Raw genomic sequence first — 24,864 nt, 5'->3', positions numbered from 1 at the left:
ACCGTCTTTCAGGACACTTGGAAAACAAGTGTCTAGACTTTCCTTTGTCCTGGAGATGAAGCGATTTGAGAGAACTTTCCCAGAGTGTCCGAGCAGCCGAGTCACACAGATTTTCTCAAAAAAGCTCTTAACTCTACGCATTCGAAGTTTGTTGTTTCAATCTCCTTGGGTTCGAATGTTCGAATGTGTTGTTTCAATCTCCTTGGGTTACTATTATGCTAAAAAGCATAATAAGAACTGCGTAATTTCATTAGTTTTACCCCATGAAATTGGTTGTTTCTCATTAAGGTGGTCTAGCTCTGAGACGGTGCCGATGGTGAGCAATGATGGAGGTTCAACAGTGGGGCGAAATAGATGTTCATCAAATATTTCTGCTCTGCAATGAAGCAAGAGAGCAAGAAACCAAGAATCAAAACAATCATAATCACCTCTGTTAATTTTCAATCAATTCTTCCATTTTTACTAGGGATATTTTCCCACTGAAAGATGACAACTGTTCTGGACAATAGTGTGTGCTGAAAGTACTTTGAGAGACTTTCAAGTACCTTCTTAAGGGGTTCGCCAACCAAGCAATTTCAGCACCAAAGTACAACCTCTTTGAGGAACTTTAAGGATTTTTCGATTTGAGATTGTGGAGAAACCATTTTATGTGCTTTAAGGAACTTCCAAAAAGCATCTTAAGGGGTAAAAGTCACTTTGCGGAACTTAAACTTTTAACAGTGTACGCCAACCAAAAGGAAATAAACCACCAAAGTATAATCTCTTTCAGGAATTTTAAACTTTAAGATGCTTCTTGAAGGAGCCTCAGAAACAAAGTTAAGAGGTTCCTCAGTTACAATTACTTACAGTATTTATATATGGTTTGTGTCTTGTTGGTCACTCTGTTACCGTTTATTGTTTCCACTGGAGCCACAATACAACTTAAAAGTAGCAGAAGCATGTTCTATACAAATGCCCGAATTTTCATCTTCTGCTGAGAGCTGCTCTCACTGCTCAGCCATCATACTCTATCGCTATCGCTACTGGGTTGCCGGATCCCTCTTAAAAAAGTCCACACTTAACTGTTTTTTTGCCCCGCGAGACAGGTTTAAGCCTGACGAGAAGTTTTAATCTCCGTTTTAATGTCGCGAGATCTCGTGCCACCCCTAGTGTACAGCAACCAAAAGCTAATACATCACCAAAGAGAGAGAGGAGAAACCAGTTAAGGTGCTTTTAGGAACCTTCGAAAAGCATCTAATGGAGTTCCTTCACTGTTACAAATTAAAGAACTTTAAAAAGTACCTAAGGTACTTAAAATTGTAACGGTATACAGCAACCTAAAGCAAATACACCACCAAACAAACCGTGGAGAAGACACTTTTTGAGAAACCTACAAGAAGCACTTTAAGGGGTTCCTCTACTGTTACAAATTAAAGGACCCTTGAAAGTCACTTAAGGTACTTAAACTTTTAACGGTATACTCCAACCTAAAGCAAATAAAACCACTAAAAAAAAAGTTTTTTTGAGGAACTTCTAATTGTGTACAGCAACCAAAAGCAAATTTTTCACTAGAGAATTTTTTTGAGCAACCTTCAAGCAGCATCTTATAGGGTTCCTTCACTTTTACCAATTGAAGAACCCATCAAAAGTTACTCAGGATTTTTTTCTGTAAGATTGTACATAAACCCCAGCCTCCGCAAACCCACGTTTTGGATTGAGGTCCTCCTGGACTCCCTGATTTGTAACCCTCTTGTTTTCCTCTCAGCACCGCCGCTTCTGGTTCTAGCGGTCCGGTTCGACCCACGCTGTTTACCCATTTGCCTTTGAAATATGTTTTCCATAACTTCTGACACGTCCCTATGGCAACCGGGCAACCAATCGCGCTCCCTGCTGCCCTTCCCCCAGACCGTTAAAGCGTCTGATTGCGGCGACCGTAGGGAGGGCGACTCCGCACCGCCCCGGCAGCTGCAGTTACACTCCGCCAGCTCCGCCGGCTCCTCCCTACCTCCGCTTTTCCTTCCACTTCTCTGTTTTATTCTTTCCTTATTTCCCTTTTTTCTAAACTCCTATCGCCTTGTTTTATCACCTCATTTCGTTTATTTCCACACTCTTGCCACCCTGTTACTCAAGTTTCTTTCCTTTGTTTCATTCTTTGTTCTTGACTTTGTTCCGCATTTCTTTCTTTATTAATTCATGACAGTCCTCATTCTTTTATTTATTTATTCCTCCCATCCGTGCCCTTGCTTTCTTAGTTCATTTGTCCTTAGGTTTCTTTTTCATCCTTTCTTTTCTTTACTTATTCTCTATTGACTGAGTTTATTTATCCTTCCTTCCTTTTCCTTTTATTCCTTCTTGCATCCTTCTTGCTTCTTTACATCTTTTTCTTTCACTCCTGCTTTTCTACCTTTCTTCTGTCTTCCCTTTTCCTTAATTTCACCTGTCGTTTTCTCTTATTGCTTTTGTCTTTTTGCTCCTTACTTCTTTCTTTCCACCTTTCTTCCTTCTGAGTCCATCCTTTCTTTTGCCTTTTTTTCCTCATTCTTTCCAATGACTGTTTTATTTCCTTCCTTTGTTTCTTTCATCCATCCATCCATTTATCCATCTTTTTCTTTTACTCCCATACCTTCTGCCTTTCTTTTGCCTTCCTTCCTTCTGTCTTTTTCTTTTACTCTTCTTCATTTTCCTTTCTTTCTTTTTCCATTTTCTTACTTTTATTCCTTCCTCCATTATTCCTTACATCTTTTTTCTTCTCTCTTTCCTTCTTTTCTTGTCGTTCTTTTTTGTATCTCCCCTTCTGCCTTCCTTTTTTCCTTCCTTTCACTTGCCTTTTTCTCTTATTCCTTTGTTCCAAATATATATTTATTGCTCTTATTCATTCCTTTTGGCTCCCTTTCTTTTTGCGTTCTCTGTCCTTCTGTCTTTCTCATTCTTTTGACCCATCCATCGTTCCTTCCTTTCTTGTTTCTGTTTTTCTTTTCTCTCTCTCTCTCTTTTGTAAAGGTATGAGTGTTAGCCGCTGTATTATAGATAAGTGTTTGGAGCAGCAGGCGTGTGGTCAGCAGAATCCCTGCTGAAGGCGGTGAAGGCGAGTATGTGGTCTACAGAGTTTCAGAGCTCAGATCAAATCTCCATAATCCGGCCCGATAACCCGTCAAGGTCCTGCCGTATTTCTGATCCGCAGATTTAGACTACTGAAGGCTTTCTTTCTGAGTAATGTAATCCAGAGTTTAGTTTGGATCTTTTTCAGTAGTTGAAGTTTCTGCAGGGGTTTACCTCAGAAAGCCTTAACAGAACTTGAAACTGGCCTCTTTTGCGGTTCGGACTCGTTAAACTTCTCTACGATTTCTTTTTCCATTTGTTGTGTTTGTAAATCTGGCAATTTGGTAGTTTGTGTACATTTACATTTAAGGTATTTAGCAGACGCCCTTTTCCAGAGCAGCTTCCATCAGTGCTTCATTTTTTTTTACATCAAAATATCCATAGCTAGATTCTAGAGACTAGGATTAAGAGATACCCAAAGCTTGATGATGTTTAGAACCCTAGGAGATTTTTTTTAAGATTAATTTAAGAACTCTTTAAAAAGATGAGTCTTTAGTTGGCGTATGAAGACCGCGAGTGATTCTAGGAGCTGTTCTGACACCCAGTGGAAGTTCCACCGTTCCACCACCTTGGTTCTCCAGCACAGAGTCGAGTCAGGATGTTTGTTTTCTGTTGGTTATTCTGAGGGACGGTGGGTCGAGACGATCCGTACAAAAGCTTGAAGAGCTCTTGGTTCAAATCTGGCTTTGACCATTAGTGCTATCAAAAGTAGGAAGGATCTGGTCCGTTTTTTGCCTTGTATGCCGGCGTCAGGGTTTTGAATTTGATTCTGGCGGCAACAGGACTGAACTTCGAAAGATTGAAGACGAGTCATGCTGGTAATGCAGTGTGTCTTGTAAAAAGTATGAAAGAGGTCATCCATGCATTCAAAGTAAATGCAATGCAAAGCAAAGCAAAACCCAACAGATGAGGGTTATGCTAAGAGATCTCTCTGGTCATAATTTGGCACCAATAGCATGAATCCATGGACCCAACCATCAGTTTTACATCTACTTATGGCAGCTTTTAGCATGGTTATGAACCATGTCACAACACACAATTCTTTGCAGTCTGCATTGAACCCACCAGTACAACGCTTGGGGAAGTGGTAGAACTAGATATTCACAGTCCCGAATCTGAAAGGAATGCTTTTGACATCTTGTAGAGTCCATGCCATGACAAATTGAGGCTGTTTTAAGAGCGAAAAGAGGTTCAGCTCAGTATTAGTATTCTTAATGAAGTGCTGGGTGAGTGTTTGTGGACTCTATAACCCTGTGGGTTTGACCTTTTGTTAGTGAGTGCTGTCTGTTGTATAAACAAGATCAATAGGTTGACTGGATCTGGGCTCGAGGTAATGTCGTCTCAGTCTGGCTAATGACCCCACGAATCCATCGCATCTCCATAGCGTCTTCATCACTAACCTTTTTTTAAATTAAAGCAACACTAATGACGAGAACAAAGAACATTGTTGTCTGATGGAAACCCTATACTATCGTATAATACCCCCTATACTATACCAGCCTATCATATACTACCCTATACTATCATATAGTTCCTCATACTACTCTAGAGGGTACTACATGATAGTAAAGGGTACTATGAGGTAGTATAGAGGCTACTATATGATAGTATAAGGGATTATAGGGTAGTATGAAAGTATAGTCCCCTATACTATCATTTAGTACCCTCTATGCTACCCTATAATCCCCTTTACAATCATCTAGTAGCCTCTATACTACCATATAGCCTGCTACCCTCTTTACTACCCTATAGTACCCTATACTATCATATAGTACCCTCTTTACTACCCTATACTACCCTATACGATCATAATGTACCCTCTATGCTACCCTATAGTCCCCTATACAATAATCTAGTATCCTCTGTACTACCCTATAGCCCCTAAACAATAATATAGTACCCTGTGTAACCCTATAGTACCCTATACTATCATGTAGTGTCTCATACCAACCTATAGTCCCCTATACTGTCATCTAGTATCCTATATACTACCCATAGTCCCATATACTATCATATAGTACCCCATAGTGCCCTATAGTCCCCTGTACGGTCTATAGCTATACTATCCTTTACTCACTATATCACTTCTATACTACTCTATGCTCTTCTATACTACTCTTTACTCCATATACTATGCTATACTCTCCTGTACTACAGAATCCTGACTCGAGTAGTGTATAATGATGTCGTCTATGTAATGACCCGTCTCCACCTCATCTCCACCGACTGAATCACGACCTCCTTCATTAAATGAAACCTAATGATGAGAATGAAAAGCATCATCTGTTGTCTGATGGAACCGTCGTCCTCACTCAGCCTCCAGTACCGTTTCCCTCGCTCTCCCGTAGTCCCCTCCCCTCGTGTGCTGTGGGAAGAAAGCGCAGGATGGCGTTTATTATTTTATAATGTTGTAAATAGAGCCGTGATGAGGGGGAAGAGCAGCATCAGATCCCACAGCGGAAGAAGCTCGGCTTCAGAAGCGACGGAGAATGAGTGAACGCAGGAAGGAAAGAGTGAGAAGAAAAACGGAGGGGGTGTAGTTGAGATATTTTTTCTGTATATATTCTTAAAGCTGATGAGCAGATAAAAGAAGTGTTAGCAGGGTTAATGAGTCCATCACAGCTTCACCGTGAAACAGCCACAGTGAGGACCGGAGAGATTAACGACGGAAGAGTGAATTAAAGAGGAAGAATGGAGACCAACACCACTGGTGGGAAATTAATTTATCGGCCTTCAGTTGTAGTTTCTCTGCTTCCCTTTGCTTTGGAAGGGAGGAAGTAATGATTGAAAGAAAGCCTAGAAAAAGAAAAGAGTCATGAGAAAAAGAGAAGAAAAACAACAAAGAAAGAAGAAAGTAGAAGTAAGAAGAAGTACAACACAAAGTTTGAAATAAAGAAGGTAGAAAAAATATAAATAGACATAAGGATAAATTAAACTAAGAAAAATGGAAAGAATGAGAAAGAAGGTAAGAAAAAGACAATGGCAACAGGTGTCACATTGGGTATCAACATTTTTGGTATTGGCTTTTGTCATTTGATTTCATATTGGATGTTGCCATCGGTTATTATATTGGATATCAGTATTGAGTATCAGCATTTAATATTTTGGATGTCGCCATTGGGTATCACCATTGGGTATCATATAGGGTATCACCATTGGAAGTTGCCATTGGGTGTTACCATTGGGTGTTACCATTGGGTATTACTATTGGGTATTACCATTGGTGTTGCTATGGGGTGTCGCCATTGGATGTCACCATTGGATGTCACCATTGGAAGTTGCCATTGGGTGTTACCATTGGGTGTTACCATTGGGTGTTACCATTGGGTGTTACCATTGGTGTTGCTATGGGGTATCACATTGGGGATCACATTGGGTGTCGCCATTGGATGTCACCATTGGATGTCGCCATTGGGTGTCGCCATTGAGTGTCATATTGGGTATCACCATTGGTTTGTCATATTGGGTATTACCATTGGTTGTTGCCATTTGGTATTACATTGGGTGTTGCCATTGGGTATCTCCACTGGATATCTTTATTGGGTATCTCCTTTGCATGTCTGTATTGGGTATCACTATTGAATATCTTTATTGGGTATCGCCATTGGGGATCTCCATTGGATGTCTGTATTGGATATCTCAATTGGATATCTGTGTGTGGAAATGGTTTTTGGCCACAATTCCAATATTTGAAAGTTTTTTTCGGGGCTAGTTAGCATAATCAATCATGCTACTGATCCCCATTCATTGTCAAGCATTCCAGGCCAATATTGATTATTTGGATTGACTTTTCCTTTTTTTGCACAAAGCCAGCATTAACTTCAAATCATTTTAACTCTGACATACAAAAACTACCCTCCAGGATTCAAGCTTATTCACAGATTGATCAAGAATATTTAGAACTAGACCCAGAAACTGTTTTCTAATGTTCTCTCTCTCTTTCTCTCTCCAGCTCTCGGTGAAGTGTCGGGCTCCGGAGGTTTCTCAGTACGTATCTCAGTGCTACGAGCTGATCCTGAAGAACTGAAGCAGCTGGAGAAGAACTGAGCAAGAACCCCCAACCTGGACCCATATCTGCCTCTAGAGCCACCTCCAACACCCCCTCAACCCATGATCTATCTCTGTCTATTGAACTGACCCTTCTGCACCCTCATGCATTTATGCTAGGGTGCTTTTAACTAAAGTGTCCAGGCTCCGCCCACAAATGCATTCTCAAACTCTGTAGTCCCTAGTAATGAGAGACTATAGCTCTAGCTCTGCCTAGTGTATATCACAATACATACACTTAGAGCCAGTATCTCATGAAGGTAAATATATATATATATATATTAATAACAGTCTAAATGTTGGTATTGTGATATTTCTCACAGTTAAAACGTTTATACCCAATACAAATAATAATAAAAACCAGCAAACGGCTATAGCAAAAGATAAAGTAAAACTACAAGTCAATCTACGATTCCAATGAAGTTCTTGTGTGTGAAAACAAACCAATCTGTCCTGAGTGCATGTAGGTATTATGATGTACACTGAGGCGGCGCTACAAGTCTCTAAAATCCAATCAAGCGACATTAGTAGTGATTAAACACATTTGTGGGCGGAGCCAGGGTTGTTTGATCATTGTCAACCTCGTATATTCCCTGTTTCTTTCCTTTCTGGATGAAATCATATCTTCAGTTCAGCTGTTTGGTAAAATCTGAAACTCTGTTAAAGAGCAGATCCTCCTCATCTCTCTCTTTAAGAGGTTAAATCAGATGCTTAATCAGATTTTCGGTGGCGGGAATTTGTTAATGTGTGTACTACTTAAATATATCGCTGTGTTTTGTTTTGTTGTGTGTGTCTGTGTGTGTGTGTTACAGCCATCAGGTTCATATTATTATTGGCTTCTGTTGAACATCTGCGGGTGTTTTTACATGGAATGATTAGAAAAACCTCCTTTTAATATCGTAATTCTAAAAATCTGTATTTTATGATGGAAAGGGAAATAGAAAAGCTGCTGGAATCCCTTTGTGTTTGTTAATTTTCTTCAATTTTTCATGCTTATATAAAGCTCTATCCATCACACAATCTTCTGCCTCAATTGTCATCGGGAGTTTTTCTATTACCTTCCTGTCAAACAAAAACTGAAGCAAAAACAAAAATTCAGCTATTTACTTATTTTACCAAAATAAGAACATTACCTCATTCATTTTTGCTGTTTTTGTTAGTGAGGGGACTTAAAAACAGCACTTTTATTTGAAGATTTAGTTTGTTTTATTAAGGATTATCTATATATTAATGATATTGAGTATTGCAAGTATTTTTTTTGGACAGTATATCATACACAAATATCATATTGTATAACAGGACTGTTTACAAAACAGCAAAAATCCCCTTAATCTTTAATTAAAAGTAATTTTGCAACATTTCTATTGGTCTGTTTATCATGGAATTCTGTCATTCTTATGAAAAAAAGGGCAAAAAAGTCAAAAATGGGGACACAAGGTTCTTTGGAAAACAAGATCGCAAGTTTTAACATTTAACATTTTCTTGCCGTTTCAAAAAACATCAAATATTTAATTGGAACCTTATTGTAGCTTATAAAAAACAATACTTAGGATGTTGGACTATTTCATTTTCACTGTAGTTTTTGTGTTTCAGTGAAGCGACAGTCAGCAGAACACCAGAATTGTTTAATTTCACTTTTTGGGGTTATTAGAGGTGAAGATCCTGAACCTTCCTCCGTCTGTCTCGTGGTTTTAGAGGACTGTGTATGAGGTACAGCCACTGGGGGTTAGTAAAAGATTTAGACAGTTTATTATAGTTTTATAAGTTTGATTCTCTTCATCATTCCATGTGTGTTTTTCTGTATTCAAACATCTGTCCAGACTCCGCCCACAAATACGTTCTGTCATTGTTGCTATCTTGGACAAGCTCCGCCTCCTCATGTGTATAGTAATACAATACCTACATTTAGGGTGTTATTAATATTACTATTCACCCTAATAATGAGAAACAAACTGTAGCTCCGCCTCCTCCTTCAGTGTATATCACAATACCTACATTTAGAGAGTTATTAATATTAATATTCACCTGAATAATGAGAGACAAACTGTAGCTCCGCCCCCTCAGTGTATAATATCACAAAATACCTACATTTAGAGTGTTATTAATATTAATATTCATCCTAATAATGAGAAACAAACTGTAGCTCCGCCCCCTCAGTGTATAATATCACAATACCTACATTTAGAGTGTTATTAATATTAATATTCACTCTAATAATGAGAAACAAACTGTAGCTCCGCCCCCTCAGTGTATAATATCACAAAATACCTACATTTAGAGAGTTATTAATATTAATATTCACCCTAATAAATAATGAGAAACAAACTGTAGCTCCACCTCCTCAGCAGTGTATAATATCACATACCTACATTTAGAGTGTTATTAATGAGCATAGCTACAGTTTGTTTCTCATTATTAGTGTGAATATTAATATAGGGAGGGAGGCGGAGCTTGTCCAAGCTAGCAACAGTGACAAGCTAGTGAAAGAACAAATTTGTGGGCGGAGCTTGTGTGATATTGGTGAATTTGATTGACAGATGTGTCAGATATTGCCTGTCTGTGAGTGCTGAGTTTGTTCTTTATCTTTAGTTTGTTTTGTTTTTTTTTTTCATTTATTTGCTTGTGTCACTGTGTGTTAATTGCAGTGTGTTATTTTTCAGCACCTTGGAGAACCAAAAGCTTCTCCTGGTGGGTTTTTCAAAGATAATAAGACCATTGTCTCCTTCATAAGTCCTGAATAATCTTAAAAATGAAGGTGCTACTAATGTTTTTAGGGTGATTCCATAGAAGAACCATTGTTGTATGTGTGAAGAACCTTTAATTGTTTAAAGTAACCAATGTTGAAGCTTCTTAACCAATTTAAAGGTTCTAGACACTACAGGAATATTTGTAGGGAACAAAAATTGGTTGCTCAAAAAGTGTCTCTTCCATGGAAGAACTATTTTAATAAAGTAATTTCTAGTGTGAAGAGCTTTTATGTTCTGTTTAAAAGTTTTTGGCCAGTTTAAAGGTTCTTCACACTGCAACGAAGAGAACGTAAAGAACTTTTTAAAGGTCAAAAAAATTCTCACTACTTTAAGACAAATTTCCTGTGTTTTCACACCTGTAGTTGCTTTCTATGGTCTGGATCAGTTGATGAGTTCATTTACTTGGTGTGTTTCCCCTTCTGTTTGGTTTGTTTTCACACAGGCTCAAACCTAAACTCACCAAAATGCGTCCCAGCCAATCACACGAGCGCTTGATCTCTTCTGATTGGTCAAAGCTGTCTGGCGCTAGAGCAAGAAAGTAAATACACAAGAAGGTTCTGTGTTCCACACCAGAACGTATAGTCGTGCAGTGTAAAACCGCTATATGCCTCTGCTTTAACATCTGTGTAATAAATCAGGTTAAACTGCACCTGAACAGTTGTATAGCTTTAACTTAAGAACTATACATGATAGTGTATTTCCATAGAAAAAGATTCTTAACACTCTGCATCAGTATCTTCTTTACGGTTGTGGTTCTTGTATGGTATGCCTCAAAGAACCCTTTTGGTAGCATCTGTGTTTTTAAGAGAATAGGTGTTTGTTCTAGAGTCTCACTTATATATGGTTTTGCTGATGTTCCTATACCTCAGACCCTTCAGCCTGGTACCAAAACCAGTAGAGAACAGAGAAAACGAGAAATCAATTTTAATTAAAAGTCTAATTAATGTTTTTAGGACCCCTCCAGTTTCACCTCGCTGCACAGGTTTTCGTAATGATTCTTGGTTTAGGTTCATCACGAGGTGTGAGAATGTGTGTGAGGAGAGAGAGAGTGTATATGTGTGTGTGTGTGTGTTTGGGGGTGTGTAACCCGGCCTGTGGATATGGGATCGCTAATGAGCGTAAATTATCTGGCAACAAAAATCCTTGTTTTTGTCTTTTTTCTCTTCTGGAATGTTTTCTTGTGAATATATGGATCATAAAAGAAAATAATAAAACTGATATATTCACAAAAAGCTTTGTAGTGTACTTTAAGAAGGGACAAATCCTACTTTTTTCTTTTCATTTGTCATTTCATAAACTTTGTGCGGATTCCGTTCTGTTTGAGTTATAGTGGTACTGCCCCTTTAGGACTGAGATATGTAAATGATTGTGTTCTGATTGGCTATCCAGTTTGATTCAATTGTGCATAATTTTATTAGCAGTCTAGCATGAAACACTCCTCATAACTTCAGTGCGATAATTTAACTTCCTGTTAATGTCCTTTAAAGACTAATATACGTAAAAATGCTCTGTTCTGATTGGCTTAAAGGCTTTGTTCCTGTTCCTGTTCCTATAAGCTGAGAAGAGTATATTACTGTATTGAATCCAATTGGCTACCCTGTCCAATTAATTGCTTTTTGGTTGTATATAAACCAGAGTTTGGAGTCTTATAAAACACAAAAATCAAAGGGTTAATATATTACACTATTATTTTACAAAAATCTTTTTCATTTAGTTAAATTATGTTTCAAGTGATATTACTGTTAACAGTTTGGATTAATGGGAGAGCAAACCTAGATATAAAAAAATATATATATTCAGTTTTGCATAAATCAGTTGTTTGAGTCCTATAAAACCAGTAAATCTAACTGTTATCAAATGACTCCATTAAATTCTCAAAGAAGCCTTTCTATACTATTAACAGCTTAAGTATCAAGTGATTTTACAGTAGCGTTTTGGAGTAATGGGAGGTCAAACTTCGGAAAAAATATCCATTCGGTTTTGCATAAACCATATTTTGGAGTCCTATAAAACCAGCAAATCAAACTGTGATCAAATTAAACCATTAAATTCTTAAAGAACCATTCCTATACTATTAACAGCTTAAGTATCAAGTGATTGTACAGTAGCATTTTGGAGAAATGGGAGGTCTAACCTAGGAAAAAATGTCTGTTCAGTTTTGCGCAAACCATATTTCGGAGTCCTATAAAACAAATCAAACTGTGATCCAATTAAACCATTCAATTCTTGAAGTAGCCTTCCTATACTATTAATGATATGAGTATTCAATTATTTTAATGTAGCATTTTGGATTAATGGAAGGTCAATCTTAGGTAAAATGGCCATTTGATTTTGCATAAACCAGATTTTGACATACTGCCTTTATGCTTAGGGTTCCCAAATGGTATTATCTGCCCTGGATGACATTATGTTGTAAAGTTGTTGTTTTTTATGTCACCATTCTGCAGTTTAAATTTGGACAAAACTAATCCGAGTAAAAACAGCTGGTCTAGCACTCTATTCTGAATTTTCCGCTGTGAAAACGCCCTAAGCGAATCATGAGATGTGAAGCTGTTTCAGGCATCATCGCTAGCGGCACTGCAGCATCTTTTCTCGCAGGTGAAGGACTTTGAATCGAATCCCTCTGGAGATTTAACCAGGCTCGGCTGTGAGGATGTAGAGAGCTGGCAAATAGAGTGGCCAAACAACAGCCTGCGGAGTCTTACTGCAGACCTGAAAACAAGTAACCCAATATACTGCAGTGTTAGAAAGTGATTACAGCTTGTTTTCTGTGAAGTACTGCAGAACCTCACACCTCTGTAACAGTGTTTTACGTCTCCCAGGTGCATTTCGCCTTGCAGGGGGTGACTGGAGACAACATTCCGCCTTAAACAACAAGAAGAACTCCTACTATTGAGTCTCTGCAGCCATGGTTAGACTTTACAAGCCTTGACAAAAAAAAATAGCACAGGTACATTGCTTGTATATCTTGTATGTAAGGTACATAAATGATTAGAGGTGTGGTCTGATTAGACTCTGGTCTTGCTATGCATAGCTGTATAAAAAGCCTTGTTTCCACAAACAAAAGTACTTTCTGGAACCAGAAACGTTTGTTTGCAGTGGGAACCGAAGAATACTAGGTTTTTCAGTGCGAACCGTGACCGCTTCTATTCATCGCCGCTGTGCAGCGCCCTCTGTTGATGACAGATGATGTGTCGTTTTGACGGTTCCACTAAAACTGAAAAAATGTTGGCTGGTTCACTGAAAAGTACCACAGTTCTTTTCCGAACTGAACTGGTTCAAGAACCAAAGTCCTTTTGATGGAAAAGTATTATCAGAGGCTACTCTTGGCTAGTGCACCTCCTGGTGAGAGATCATTGACTGCTAGGCTCTATGACTTGGAGATATTTTGTTCAGTTGTCAGATTTGAAAGGCGGAGCATCATTGGACAAAGAGAAGAAGGATAGTCTTTTTGACGAATGATCTTAGTTTGCAGTACTGTTTGTTGTAGACAAGAAACCTGGACTGCTATGCACTGCAACTGTATCATCTTTAGTGATGAATCTAGGTTCTCTTTAGCGCTTCAATCCTGCATTTGAGGTGGACTGAAAAGTTCGCAGTGTAAACTGCTGGTGTGATTGATGATCTGAGGAGCATTGCCTACGACAGTTGCTCACCCCTAGTAGGAACAGTAACTGCTCAGTTATATGTGCAGAACATCCTGACAGGACGTCCAACAGGCATTTTTCAGCAGGTTAATGCTCGTCCACACAGTAAGGAATGTCTGTTTTTTTTAGGAACGTCTCCATCAGATTGCAGCACTTCCTTCTGGACGTCCAGCCCAGTCTCCAGATTTATTGATCTATCACCAATCCAGCATTTGTGGAACAGCAGGGAATCAGCTTCAGCTTCAACCTACGAAGCATAGAGCAAGATCTACAGGCCCAGCTGTACCAACATCTGTGGGTAAATGTGCTATAGGATGCCATACGGAACCTGATCTCAGGCTTGTATTCAGGCTAGAAGCTCCAACAGGGATCTAGATAGAGCCTCCATTTAATTTATGTACAGTTTTTCCTAGTAAATGTGTCCTTCATATATAAATAATTCCCGAGGTCAGTAATGGAAAAAAATCAAGGAGGTCCAATCTCAGATCATTGCTTGTAGCGCACAGTAAGTGGAATTCCGATCGATGCAAACCTCATCCTGTGCTGTAATTAGTCCTGCGTTCCCTGGGCAACTCAATTACATACCACTATATAGGCTACACACACATCCACACACACACTCTTACATTCCTTCATTCTTTCAGTTTAATGATTATTAATGCTAGAACCATGAACACACGTACGTGAACATGTACAGTATTAGCATGTAGAGTGGCCTAAATCCATCATTCAGATACTGCAGGGAAAGTCTTTAGCAGAAACAAGTAATCTACCTGAAGGGAGAAGTCCAAATTACTTAGACTACTTTTGGAAAGTACTGATCACTACATACCAGAAACACCCCACAAGACCTGCCTGATGTTCTGGAGACCTTTTAGTTCTCAAGAACAGCACAGTGACCTTTAAACATCATGTGATCTTCAGATTAGCTCAAGAACAGCATTGTATTAAGATCTTAATGAAATTGGGTTTCCATGGCCGAGCAGCTGTATCCAACCCTTACATCTCCAAGCAATGGAGACATATTTTCCGGAGGTACAAACCACACTTCTTCGCTTGGCATTTCCAATGGACTCTTTCATTGTGTGTAGACTGTGCGAAGTGTAAAGTTTGGTTGAGGGGGGATTATGGGGCTCGGATCCTTAGTTCCAGTAAAAGGATTTTGGACAATTTCATGCTCACAAGTTTGTGGGAATTGTCCCATCCTGTTATGCCTTTGAAAGCATACAAGCAAATACTTATATTCAACATACTGTACAGTACAGTATATCAACCCCTTGACAGGAACCAAGGACTGGAGTCATATCATCAATATTCACTTATGCAGGCAGTGATTTGGTTCATAAATTATTTCTAACATCTACAGTGGACCTCTGGGACTGGACAAGTACATGGTTTACATCCTTCATTGATTTGTAATTGGGTTATCAGACAAGATGTCCAACAAATGAATATTAATAACTCTCTTCATGTAGGTATTGTGATATTATACAATGAGGCAGAGCTACAGCCTCTTAAATTGTTGACTATTGTTAGAAATCCAATATACCTTAAATATACAGTGCCTCTAAAAATAGACCAAGAGCCCCTAGGGAGTGAAGCTAAGTGACCCTTAGTCAAAGTGCAAAAAACAAATGTCAGGGGGGATGGTGGGATCATACAATACAGCTGGGTGGAGGAGAGGATGTCCTTACTTGAACCTACGTTAAAGACAAGGCAAGAGTCCTCAAATTAAACTGTGTAGAGAAATACTGTATAACTTTTAAACACTGTTTTGTACACCAAAAAGCAACAGCAGTGACAATGATAGTAGATGACAGTTAGAATCTACCTAGAATCTATTGATTCTAAACACTAATAGGTTGTTGAGCCTAGCATTGCTTTTAGTTCTATAAATGCTGGATTTGCGGTAAATCTGGAGACCAGGAAGTTGAAGAAAGTGCTGCAATCTGGAGGTGATGTTTCAGGGAAACAGACATTCCTTGGGTGAGCATTATCCTGCTGAAAGTGTACTGTGGGTGATCGACTTTCATATGCAGTTCTCCCCAGATCATCACACTATTGTTGGATCCCAAACAGAACCTGTATTTGTTGCAAAAGATGATACCAGCCCAGTCTGTAGCAGTCCAGGTTTCCTGTTTACGACATGACTGCCAGAAGGTCTGTTTGAAGGCAATTGGTGGCCCCAAACAAAATGCACCCACCCTTTATCCAATGTAAATTATTTAATGTTTCCTGATGAAGTTGCTGAAGTTTCATATTTTGCCGGCTGCAGGAATGGCGAATCTGGCTGGCTTGCTACTGTTTGAAACTAGTGGCAGGCGCCCCCTTGAGGGGGTTTATGATAACAGTGTCTTTGGACTTTCCTGCTTTGAAGGAACTCAAACACAATTTTGTCTTTGTCTGGGGGCCCCAGGCTGGTTCAGGGCGGTAGGCAATTGCTTGGTTTGCTTGCCTTGTTGCAATGGGCCCAAGTCTCAGCACAGATGGTACCTTAAAATGAACATTCTGCTTCTCTCAGTCCAATGATGCGCCCACCCACCTCTCTCAAAATCTGTAATTGGAGATTAATGTCTAGCAGTCAATGCTTTCTCGCTCCAAGAGGCACACTAGACATATTAGCCTTTTTATTTTCTTTATTTTATCAATGGATTTGTCAATGGATGTGTTTGGTGTTCAATTGATTTTATCTAATGGAATCCCAAAGGGTTCTATCTTAGGTCTTAGAAAGCTGATTCATTTTTAATTATAATTAATTATTAATGCAGCTGTCAATTTGAAACTGGGGACATTTTGGTCGGAGGGTTTATTAAAGATGCTAAAGGCACCTGCTGGGGCAGGTAGGGGAGGTCTTTTGAATAATGGTGCACTTACCCTGAAAATCAAGGGAATGAGATCAATTAGGCGTGAATATCCTCACTTCTGCAGACTAATGTAAATGCTCATTTTCCAGTCGAACACTTGTATACTTGTGCGTCACAAACGACACCGTAGTCTATGCATTTCCTATGAGTAGCCACGGGCACCACCCTGCTAGCTCAACATGCATCTCCTTGCCCACATTTAAACTGCAAAGCAGAGGTGCGGACACATGCACATGCAGAAGTATAAACGTGGGCAGCTGCATAGGGCGCTCACATAGGCTACACCACAATCAACTTGTTGCCTAATTACAGAAGAATAAAGCAGCCAACCGTGTTTCCCTTGTGCAGCAGACCGCATTTCAATAGATTCATTTGAATATGAAAATTAGCTGCTTCACTTTCAGCTGCATGCTGTGAGGAGTTTTTGCACTAAAGTGTGGGTCCTCTATAACAGACTAAACAATGTGAATATAAAGTACTGTTCAGGAAAGGACAGCAAATGGCTTTAAAACTGTAAAAATGTGTTGATTTGTTGTTGATGTAAACTGTACATGAAACAGAACAAGAGCGAATGACATTGTGAAGCTTAGAAGAAGCTTTGAAAGGGTGATTTCTGTTAATCTCTTATAAACTGTAAGGATTCTGTTGGCAAGAAAACACACAACAAACCACAGAAGACTGGTAGAAGCTGATGTAAAACAAAAAGGGATAAATAACATTTTAATTCATGAAAGCAAAGACACTGACATGAGAAATGTGACCTTTTGTTAAAGTGTTTGACATGACAAATGATGCATGCATTTAAGATGATGCAAATTGTAAATTGTGATGTTGTAACTGTATAAAAAAACTGTATATAATGTTGAATGGTTTTAAATGCACATATTTCCTGTCCCTAGATTAAATGAGCTAAAAAATTTTATTATGGACAAGAATAAAAATGATGATAGGGAATTAGAGAGGACTGTCTATTTGGGAATAAGGGAAAGCAGGAGATCCATGTGCAGAGAGCGCAAGCAAATAGATAGAGCGCAAGCAATAGAGAAAGAGAGAGAGAGAGAGCGCGAGAGCGTGCCAATGCAGCAGCGCGAGTGTGTGTGTGTGTGACCGTGGCATAAAGCCGCGAGTTGTGGGAGGGGGAAAAGCACGAGCGCGGCACGAGGATGAAGATGAGGAGTGATGCAGACGGACCACGAGACCTGACAGCATAACAGCTTCTGTTTGTGTGGAGAACAAAAGAGAGAGAGAGAAAGAAATAGATAGATAGAGAGAGAAGACAGAGAGAGTAAAAAGAGAGCTCAACCTCCAGGTGATGGGTATCTGCATGGGGATCGTTACGAAGGTTCAGTTTGCGCAAGGCTGAGCGCTGCTGGAGTCCCCAATGGAAATCAGCATCCGAGCATCCTCAGCATCGCTGGACCACTCGCGCATGGTGCGCCTGGGGGAGAGATAGCAGCAGGACTCATCCTGAACTGCAGGACACAAAACCAGTGGAGAAGAGTTCATAAGGATGCCCTTTGGAACGAAGAACACCATCAGACCCCCGAACCCCCTCCGGACGAGGGAATTGTGAAGCTTTTCCACAACAGGAGTTGCTGTCCATGGTGTAGCCCAGATCTTCCGCGGGATGGTCGAGACGCTGAGCATCGCAGTCATCGGTGCGCCTGGAGTGGGCAAAACTTCCATCATCCGCCGCTTTGTTTACAATGACTTCTCAGAGAGCTACAATCCTACCCAGGAACGATACGTCTACAGGCCCTCCGTCATCCTCAACGGGGTCATGTACGACCTGAAGATCCTGGACGTGCCGCCGATTGCCTCGTTTCCTTCCAGCCCCTCTCAGGTACGGTCACTTGGATGGGAGCAGGTAAAGTTTTGTATCTTAGTTTCACAGTATTAGCTTTAAGATAAAATAAGTCCATCACTTACTGTATATTAATTATTGCCTTCAGAAGTTCTTGATTGGGCGAGTTTTGAATTGGAGGAAAGACCTTGATTGGATTTGAAACCCAAAAGAACATATACATACAGCTCTGGAAAAAAAATAAAAGATCACTTAAAAATCTTTCTTCGATTTTACCAAATTGAAAACCTCTGGAATATAATTAAGAGGAAGATGGTTGATCACAAGCCATCAAGTGACATAAGGTCATCCAAAAGCAGTGTGTAAGACTGGTGGAGGAGAACATGATGCCAAGATGCATGAAAAAATATGTGATTAAAAAACAGGGTTATTCCACCAAATATTGATTTCTGAACTTCTTTGCATTGTTTTCCTTTTTTTCAGCCATTTCTCATTTTCTGTAAATAAATGCTCTAAATGAGAACATTTTTATTTGGAATTTGGGAGAAATGTTTTCTGTAGTTTATAGAATAAAACAACAATGTTCATTTTACTCAAACATAAACCTATAAATAGCAAAATCAGAGAAACTGATTCAGAAAATGACGTGGTCTCTTAATTTTTAGTCCAGAACATTAATTGTGTTGAATGATATCTGTAGAAACATAGATCGTAGTTTGAGGTACTATTGGAAGGGACATGGATTAAAGAACTGGAATTGAGGTTGGAGATTGGAGAGGGTACCTGCAGGGACAGATATAGAGGGAGAAATCTGAGAATGCCTTTCAATCTTTCTTTTATGAACGTTGTTCAATAATTTTCTGACCTGAAGGAACGGATGCTTATTAACACATGCGCAAATTGGAAATGTACCTTTCCAGTAATATTGCCAATCAAGGATGTCCTTGTAAAATGCGTAATGGATTGTGAGGCCATTAATCACGTCCCTTGGAGAGTTGTGGACAGTTTTTCTTGTCCACTGTCTCATCGAATCCTTCCCTCTGTCTGAAATGGTCCTCAGGGTTTACCTGTTCGGCCGCTTCAGTACTTCTCTCTGTGGTTTCTTAAGGGAATGCGTCGGCGGGTCGAATCCGTTCACCTCTGGAAAGTGGAGAAGCCTGGTGCGGGCGGCGTGATGCTGATGGGGGAGAGGGCTTTCCTCCAGAAACAGATCTCTCTGGAGTTGTTGCTATGGTGACGTGGCTTGACTTGAGCATCCGTAAGCGTGTTTCATTTTAAACCCCCTCAGGCAGAGATAGCTGGGAAAAAACAAATACATTCCTGCTACAAGATCTCCTCTCAGTGTGACGTCTCTATGGCTTCGTAAATCTCAAACTTCTTCACTCTGACCTTTAGAAAGACGTCATGCAACTAAAGTGCAATTTTCTCCATTTTTAACTTTGTTTTAGGGACCTCGTACAAAGTTCTTGAACTGGAATAAGCCTTTAAAAGCCAGCTTCTATTCAGCCCAGAGGATGGAAATGTTAAGAGGTCTCTGTTCACATTAAACGCATCATTAATCAATTACGATTTGTTTTGCTCGATTGGAGTTGGTTTATCTTAATTTGGAAGTAAGTTTAGCAAAGTTCCAGGAAGGAACTTATATTTTATATATATTTTTTACATCAATAGCTGAAATATGTTCCTTAGAAATAATGAAACATGCCAGTTCTGCTTAAAATTATAAGAAACCTTTTCTAACCTGTAAAAAATGCTTTTATTGTGGTCATTTCCACCTCTGTAGCGCCCTCTCAGGTTCAACTGTGCTATAGGCAAGTATCGATAATAGCACCTCCCCCCGGTGGTGTTCAATCATTTGGTTCTCAACGCTATCAGCTAAGCCAATCAGCTCTCCCTTCCGCCCTACCTCTAAACCCATACATCATCTAGTGCCCACGCCAAATTTACCCCTCCCATTTCTTAGCCTGAGAATAGAGTCAGCAAAAATCAGGGGGTTTAGTTACCCTTTAAACAAAAAATTAAAGTGACGTTTCAGCAATGTTACCAGAACGTTTACAAATATTTTCTACTAAACGAATATGTAGCTGGGTGTAATGTGGACAACCCAATAGACCCGATGAAGATGCAGTAGATTAATGATGTCTTAAGACTTAAATTTGATGTGATTCATTATATCATTATATCAGACTGGCGGTTCAAAAACGATTGTCCCCAGCTGAAATCTGATTGTCCCCTAAAAATCCTAAGAAAAAAAAACAAAAGAATGAAAGCAAAGACTGGCAAAATCCAAACGCAAATTATTTTTATAAACAACTGCAAATATAATAAAGTAAGCAAGCATATTTAAAATATGGATTTAATATATTTGTACATATGTTTTGAATTTGCATCATGCAACACATTTTCCTTTTGATTTTATTTTTTGTGTAAAAATGGTGCATAATTAACTAAAAATTAGGATTTTATTCTGTAAGCTTTTTAAAATAACATGCAAATGTTTGAGCATAGTTTGAAATAATTGGCCCCTCTATGAATACTGATTTAAAAAAAAGCCTAGATCCTCCACTGAGCCAACATGACCTAAATCTGATTTTAACAGAAGAAAATTCGGACAAAAATTTAGATTTGAGTCATTTTCAATCTAAACATGTACTAACGTTTTTCCATTCAGCTGTAGAACCTGCAGATCATCGCTGATGTTAATCTTCTTTAATCTCCTATCGAGAATTTATACTTACAGTTCAATCGTTTGTTCAAATTTTTTAATATTGGTGGAATTCCCCTTTAAACATGTTCAGACCTTTGCCCGGCTGCAGGTGTTTGAAATGTATGAAATTAAAGCCCAGCTTTGACATCAGAAGACCCTCTCCAAACAAGGCCTTCTGAGGTCACCAAGGCAACGGGACCTTCTGGTGGGGGTTGGTGGTTTTTAATATTAGGGTTTGAAGAGTTGAGAAGTGCTGAATGTGAAAGCATGAGGGATGAAAGGATGCAGCCGGAGGAAAGAATATTCCAGTAGGCTTCCTTTTACAGAAGGTGTCCTGAGATGAACTACATACAAATACAGGTAAAGCGTAAAACTCATAAGATACATTTACAACAGATTCAGATCTGATCACTCAAACCACTTCAGAAGGAGATCTGCCAGTGTAAACACGTTCATCTCTCCATTCACAAACGATTAGCTGCTGAAATCCATATCTGTTCACACCTGGTATGTTTGAGATCATGAACAGATAATTTCTTTCTCCAAACTTTAGCCTTTCCATCACACTGGTAAATGTTACTCTTTGTGTCATCAATTTATAATCAATCCATAGGCTTTTCTCTGTACATTTTGGCTAATTTCAGCCTGACCTTCCTATACTTCTTGCTAATAGTGTTTTTCATCTTTTGATGAAGCCTTTTGTGAACCCCACTCTCTGGAGGTAGTTGCTGATTCCACTAAAAGTAGTTTTAGAGTCTTTTTGTTACAGCATTCACAATGTTTCTTTGATCAAATCTGTGCTTTTCCTTCATCTACCTGTTCGACATCTGTTACTTAGTACACCAGTGATGACTTTCTTCTTCAGACCATTGCAAACGGTTGTACTGGCTCTAATATCTGTGCTATAATGGCTCTGTCTGATTTTTTTATCTTCTCATGGACAGCTTTCAGTTTTTTTATGTTACTGGTTACTGCTATAAATGCATATTCTGCTTAGGCAAAATCCAGATTTTTAATGATGTTTATTGATTTAAATAATTAATGTATGAGGATAGATACACCTGGGCATCAAAACACACCTGATACTTGTACTGATACACGTTTCAATAATTCTTTTGCCCACAAGAAAAATGAGTTGGATGCAGTAGATGTAAATACCTGGAAATAAAAGCTGGAATGTTCATCTCATATTTATCAAACCCAAATATCTTCTGTCTACAACAAAATACAGGGATTGACCTCACTTTTTGGGGGGCACTGTAGCCCAAGACATATTTGACCACCAAAACTCTACCCCAACTCTTTCTTTACAGCCATCACAATGTTTGTCATCAACTGCTGTGCTTTTCTTTTATCTGGCTGTTCGAGATCTGTTACTTAGTAAACCAGTGACTACTTTCTTCTTCAGAACAGTCCTGACAGTTTACTGGCTATTACCAATATTTCTGCTCCAATGGCTCTAACTTTTCATCTTCTCATGGAGAAGGTCCATTCTCAGAAGGTGCCATCTTCTGAACTGTGTATCAGATCCAGTAGATGTAAATACCTGGAAATATAAGCTGAAATGTTGATCTCATATTTATCAAACACAAATATCTTCCATCTACAACAACAATGAAGGGATTGACAACCAAAACTCCACCACAACGTTCTGTCCTCAACTGCTGTGCTTTTGCTTGATCTACCTGTTCAAGATCTGTTATTTAGTACACCAGTGACGACTTTCTTCTTCAGGACATTCCAAACAGTTGTACTGGCTATGACCAGTATTTGTGCTCTAATGGTTTCTGCCTAAATCTGAAACTGAGCGTTCAGACATTCAGTGCTGTGTATTGATTAAATAATCATAATACTGTATCAGACGGATACACCTGGACATCAAAAAGTACCAATAACCAGAACTCCACCCCATCTCTCAACAAATCCAAAAAAAGTGACTTTATATACAGTTTAAGACGTGGTTAAACCATGTGGTGGGTCACTGCTAGAACGGCATGCACTAAAGAACGTCTGCTGTCAAAATTAATTGATTCTGAGCTTGAGATCACAGGGGGAAGATGACGGGGGGGAAGCGAGAGTGAAGCAGCAAAGAAAGCGAAGGAGAAAGACCGAACATAAAGCGAAATAGATAAAGGGACGAGAGCGATACTGCAGCACTGCAGCTTTTCTCTCTCTCTCTCTCTGAAAATGGCTTTATTGAGCTCCATTAGGCTCACCAGGGTTCCCGGGTGAATACACACTGGTTGGAAATGGCCCGTTTCCGCTGAGCTGGGATGCTTTCGTTCCTCACATCCTGACCCGACTCTCTGATCGGCCCGCAAGTGGAGCAGAACCAAAGGCCTCGAGTTTGTGCTTCATCTCCCGGCAGCTCTGATTGAGTTAAAGCAGGATTAGCGCATCAGACCTGTGGGTAATCAGCACTTCATTACGGCTTCACACCAGTCCGCTAACTGCTTCCGTCTCATCTGAGCTTTTCAATTTAAAGAGTGAGCGCTGGCACTCGCCTGACAGGAAAACGTGAATATTCTGGGTGATTTACCCCCTTTTTACGCTCAAAACCTGCAAGATTACTCTACTCATTTCATCAGACCTCGTCAAAGATTTGCAGTATCGCCAAAATCAGCTCTTAAAGATGCTAAAGAATGATTTTTTTTAATATTTACATTGTTGTGTGCTATATATACATGAGATGTACTTGTTGTTTTTTTCTGATTGTAAGCTCTGCTCTGATTGGCTGGTGTTTGTGGCACTGCAACGGCTCACATGATTCACATATACTGTAACGTATCCTTTCATTTAGCACACACTCTTCCACATGTAAAATATGTACATTATATATGGCTTTTTCTTTCCTCAGTGGCACTTTCCCAAAAGGAAGTGTCCTTTCAGAGGGACACATTTATAGAAAGTGCTTTTTCTGTACATTAATGGCACTTCCCTAATGGAGCTTTCTTCAGCATGTTTTCCCCAATATGAACTCTCTTCGCGACATTTTCCTGATGGTGCTCTCCTCAGTGGCACTTTCTTAAGTGGGACTTTTCACCACAGTGCTTCCAAGAGGGAGGGTTTTTTTCAGCAGCACTTAACTCGGGGTGCTCTCTTTAGTGACACTTTCCAGAAGGGCACTTTTCACCACAGTGCTTTCCTGAGGAAGAATTGCACTCTGGCACTTGCCTGAGGGTGCTCGTTTCAGTAGCACTTTCTGGAAGGGCACTTTTCCCCAAAGTGCTTTCCTAAAGAAGAATTTCACTGCAGCGCTTGTCTGAGGGCACTTTTCTCAGTGGCACTTTTCACCACAGTGCTTCCCTAAGGGAGAATGGCACTACAGCACTTGCCTGTGGGTGCTCTTATAAGTGACACTTTCCGGAAGGGCACTTTTCTACACAATGCTACTCTGAAAGAAGTTTTCTCAGCAACTTGGGGATCCTCTCTTCAGTGTCACTTCCCAGTAGGACACTTTACCCCACAGTGCTTTACTGAGGGAGAATGGCACCACAGCACTTGCCTGTGGGTGCTCTCATTAGTGACACTTTCCAGAAGGATACTTTTCACCACAATGCTTCTCTGAAAGAGGTTTTCTGAGCAACTTGAGGGTCCTCTCTTCAGTGTCACTTTCCAGAAAAACACTTTACACCACAATGCTTTCCTGAGGAAGAATTGCACTGTGGCACTTTCCTGAGGGCACTTTTCTCAGTGGCACTTTTCACCACAGTGCTTGCCTAAGGGAGGTTTTCTAAGTAACACTTCCCTGGGGGTCCTCTCTTCAGTGTCACCTTCCAGAAGGGCACTTTTCAATATATTTCTCTTCTAAGGGTACTTTTGTCAGTGGGAACTCTTCAGACAGGCACTGCTTGAGGGAGTTTTTCTCGAGGGTGTTTCACTAAGTACTTAGGAGGGTACTTTCCTAAGGGACAATTGTCAGTGCTTCCTCCTGGGGTGCTTTGCTCAGTGGGATTTTCCTTGGCAATGT

General features: G+C 39.7%; 2 protein-coding genes across 6 annotated transcripts in view; both read left to right on the top strand.

Moving 5' to 3' along the window:
- The window catches only part of ap1b1 (adaptor related protein complex 1 subunit beta 1), a 65,523-nt gene extending 55,371 nt beyond the window's left edge, over positions 1-10,152 (top strand). For all 5 annotated transcript variants that reach the window (XM_049470577.1, XM_049470576.1, XM_049470575.1 and 2 more), the window contains one exon: positions 7,031-10,152. In XM_049470577.1, the coding sequence (XP_049326534.1) occupies positions 7,031-7,105 (75 nt within the window). In that variant the 3' untranslated portion in view covers positions 7,106-10,152. The remainder of the gene's footprint in view (positions 1-7,030) is intronic.
- A 6,671-nt stretch (positions 10,153-16,823) lies between these two features.
- The window catches only part of rasl10a (RAS-like, family 10, member A), a 28,786-nt gene continuing 20,745 nt past the window's right edge, over positions 16,824-24,864 (top strand). Inside the window, exon 1 of the mRNA XM_007228772.4 lies at positions 16,824-18,226. Coding sequence (XP_007228834.1) covers positions 18,011-18,226 — 216 coding nt within the window. The 5' untranslated portion in view covers positions 16,824-18,010. The remainder of the gene's footprint in view (positions 18,227-24,864) is intronic.

The sequence above is a fragment of the Astyanax mexicanus genome, chromosome 22, assembly GCF_023375975.1.
Source record: "Astyanax mexicanus isolate ESR-SI-001 chromosome 22, AstMex3_surface, whole genome shotgun sequence".
NCBI classification, from domain to species: domain Eukaryota; kingdom Metazoa; phylum Chordata; class Actinopteri; order Characiformes; family Acestrorhamphidae; genus Astyanax; species Astyanax mexicanus.
This window is presented reverse-complemented; position numbering and strand designations above follow the sequence as displayed.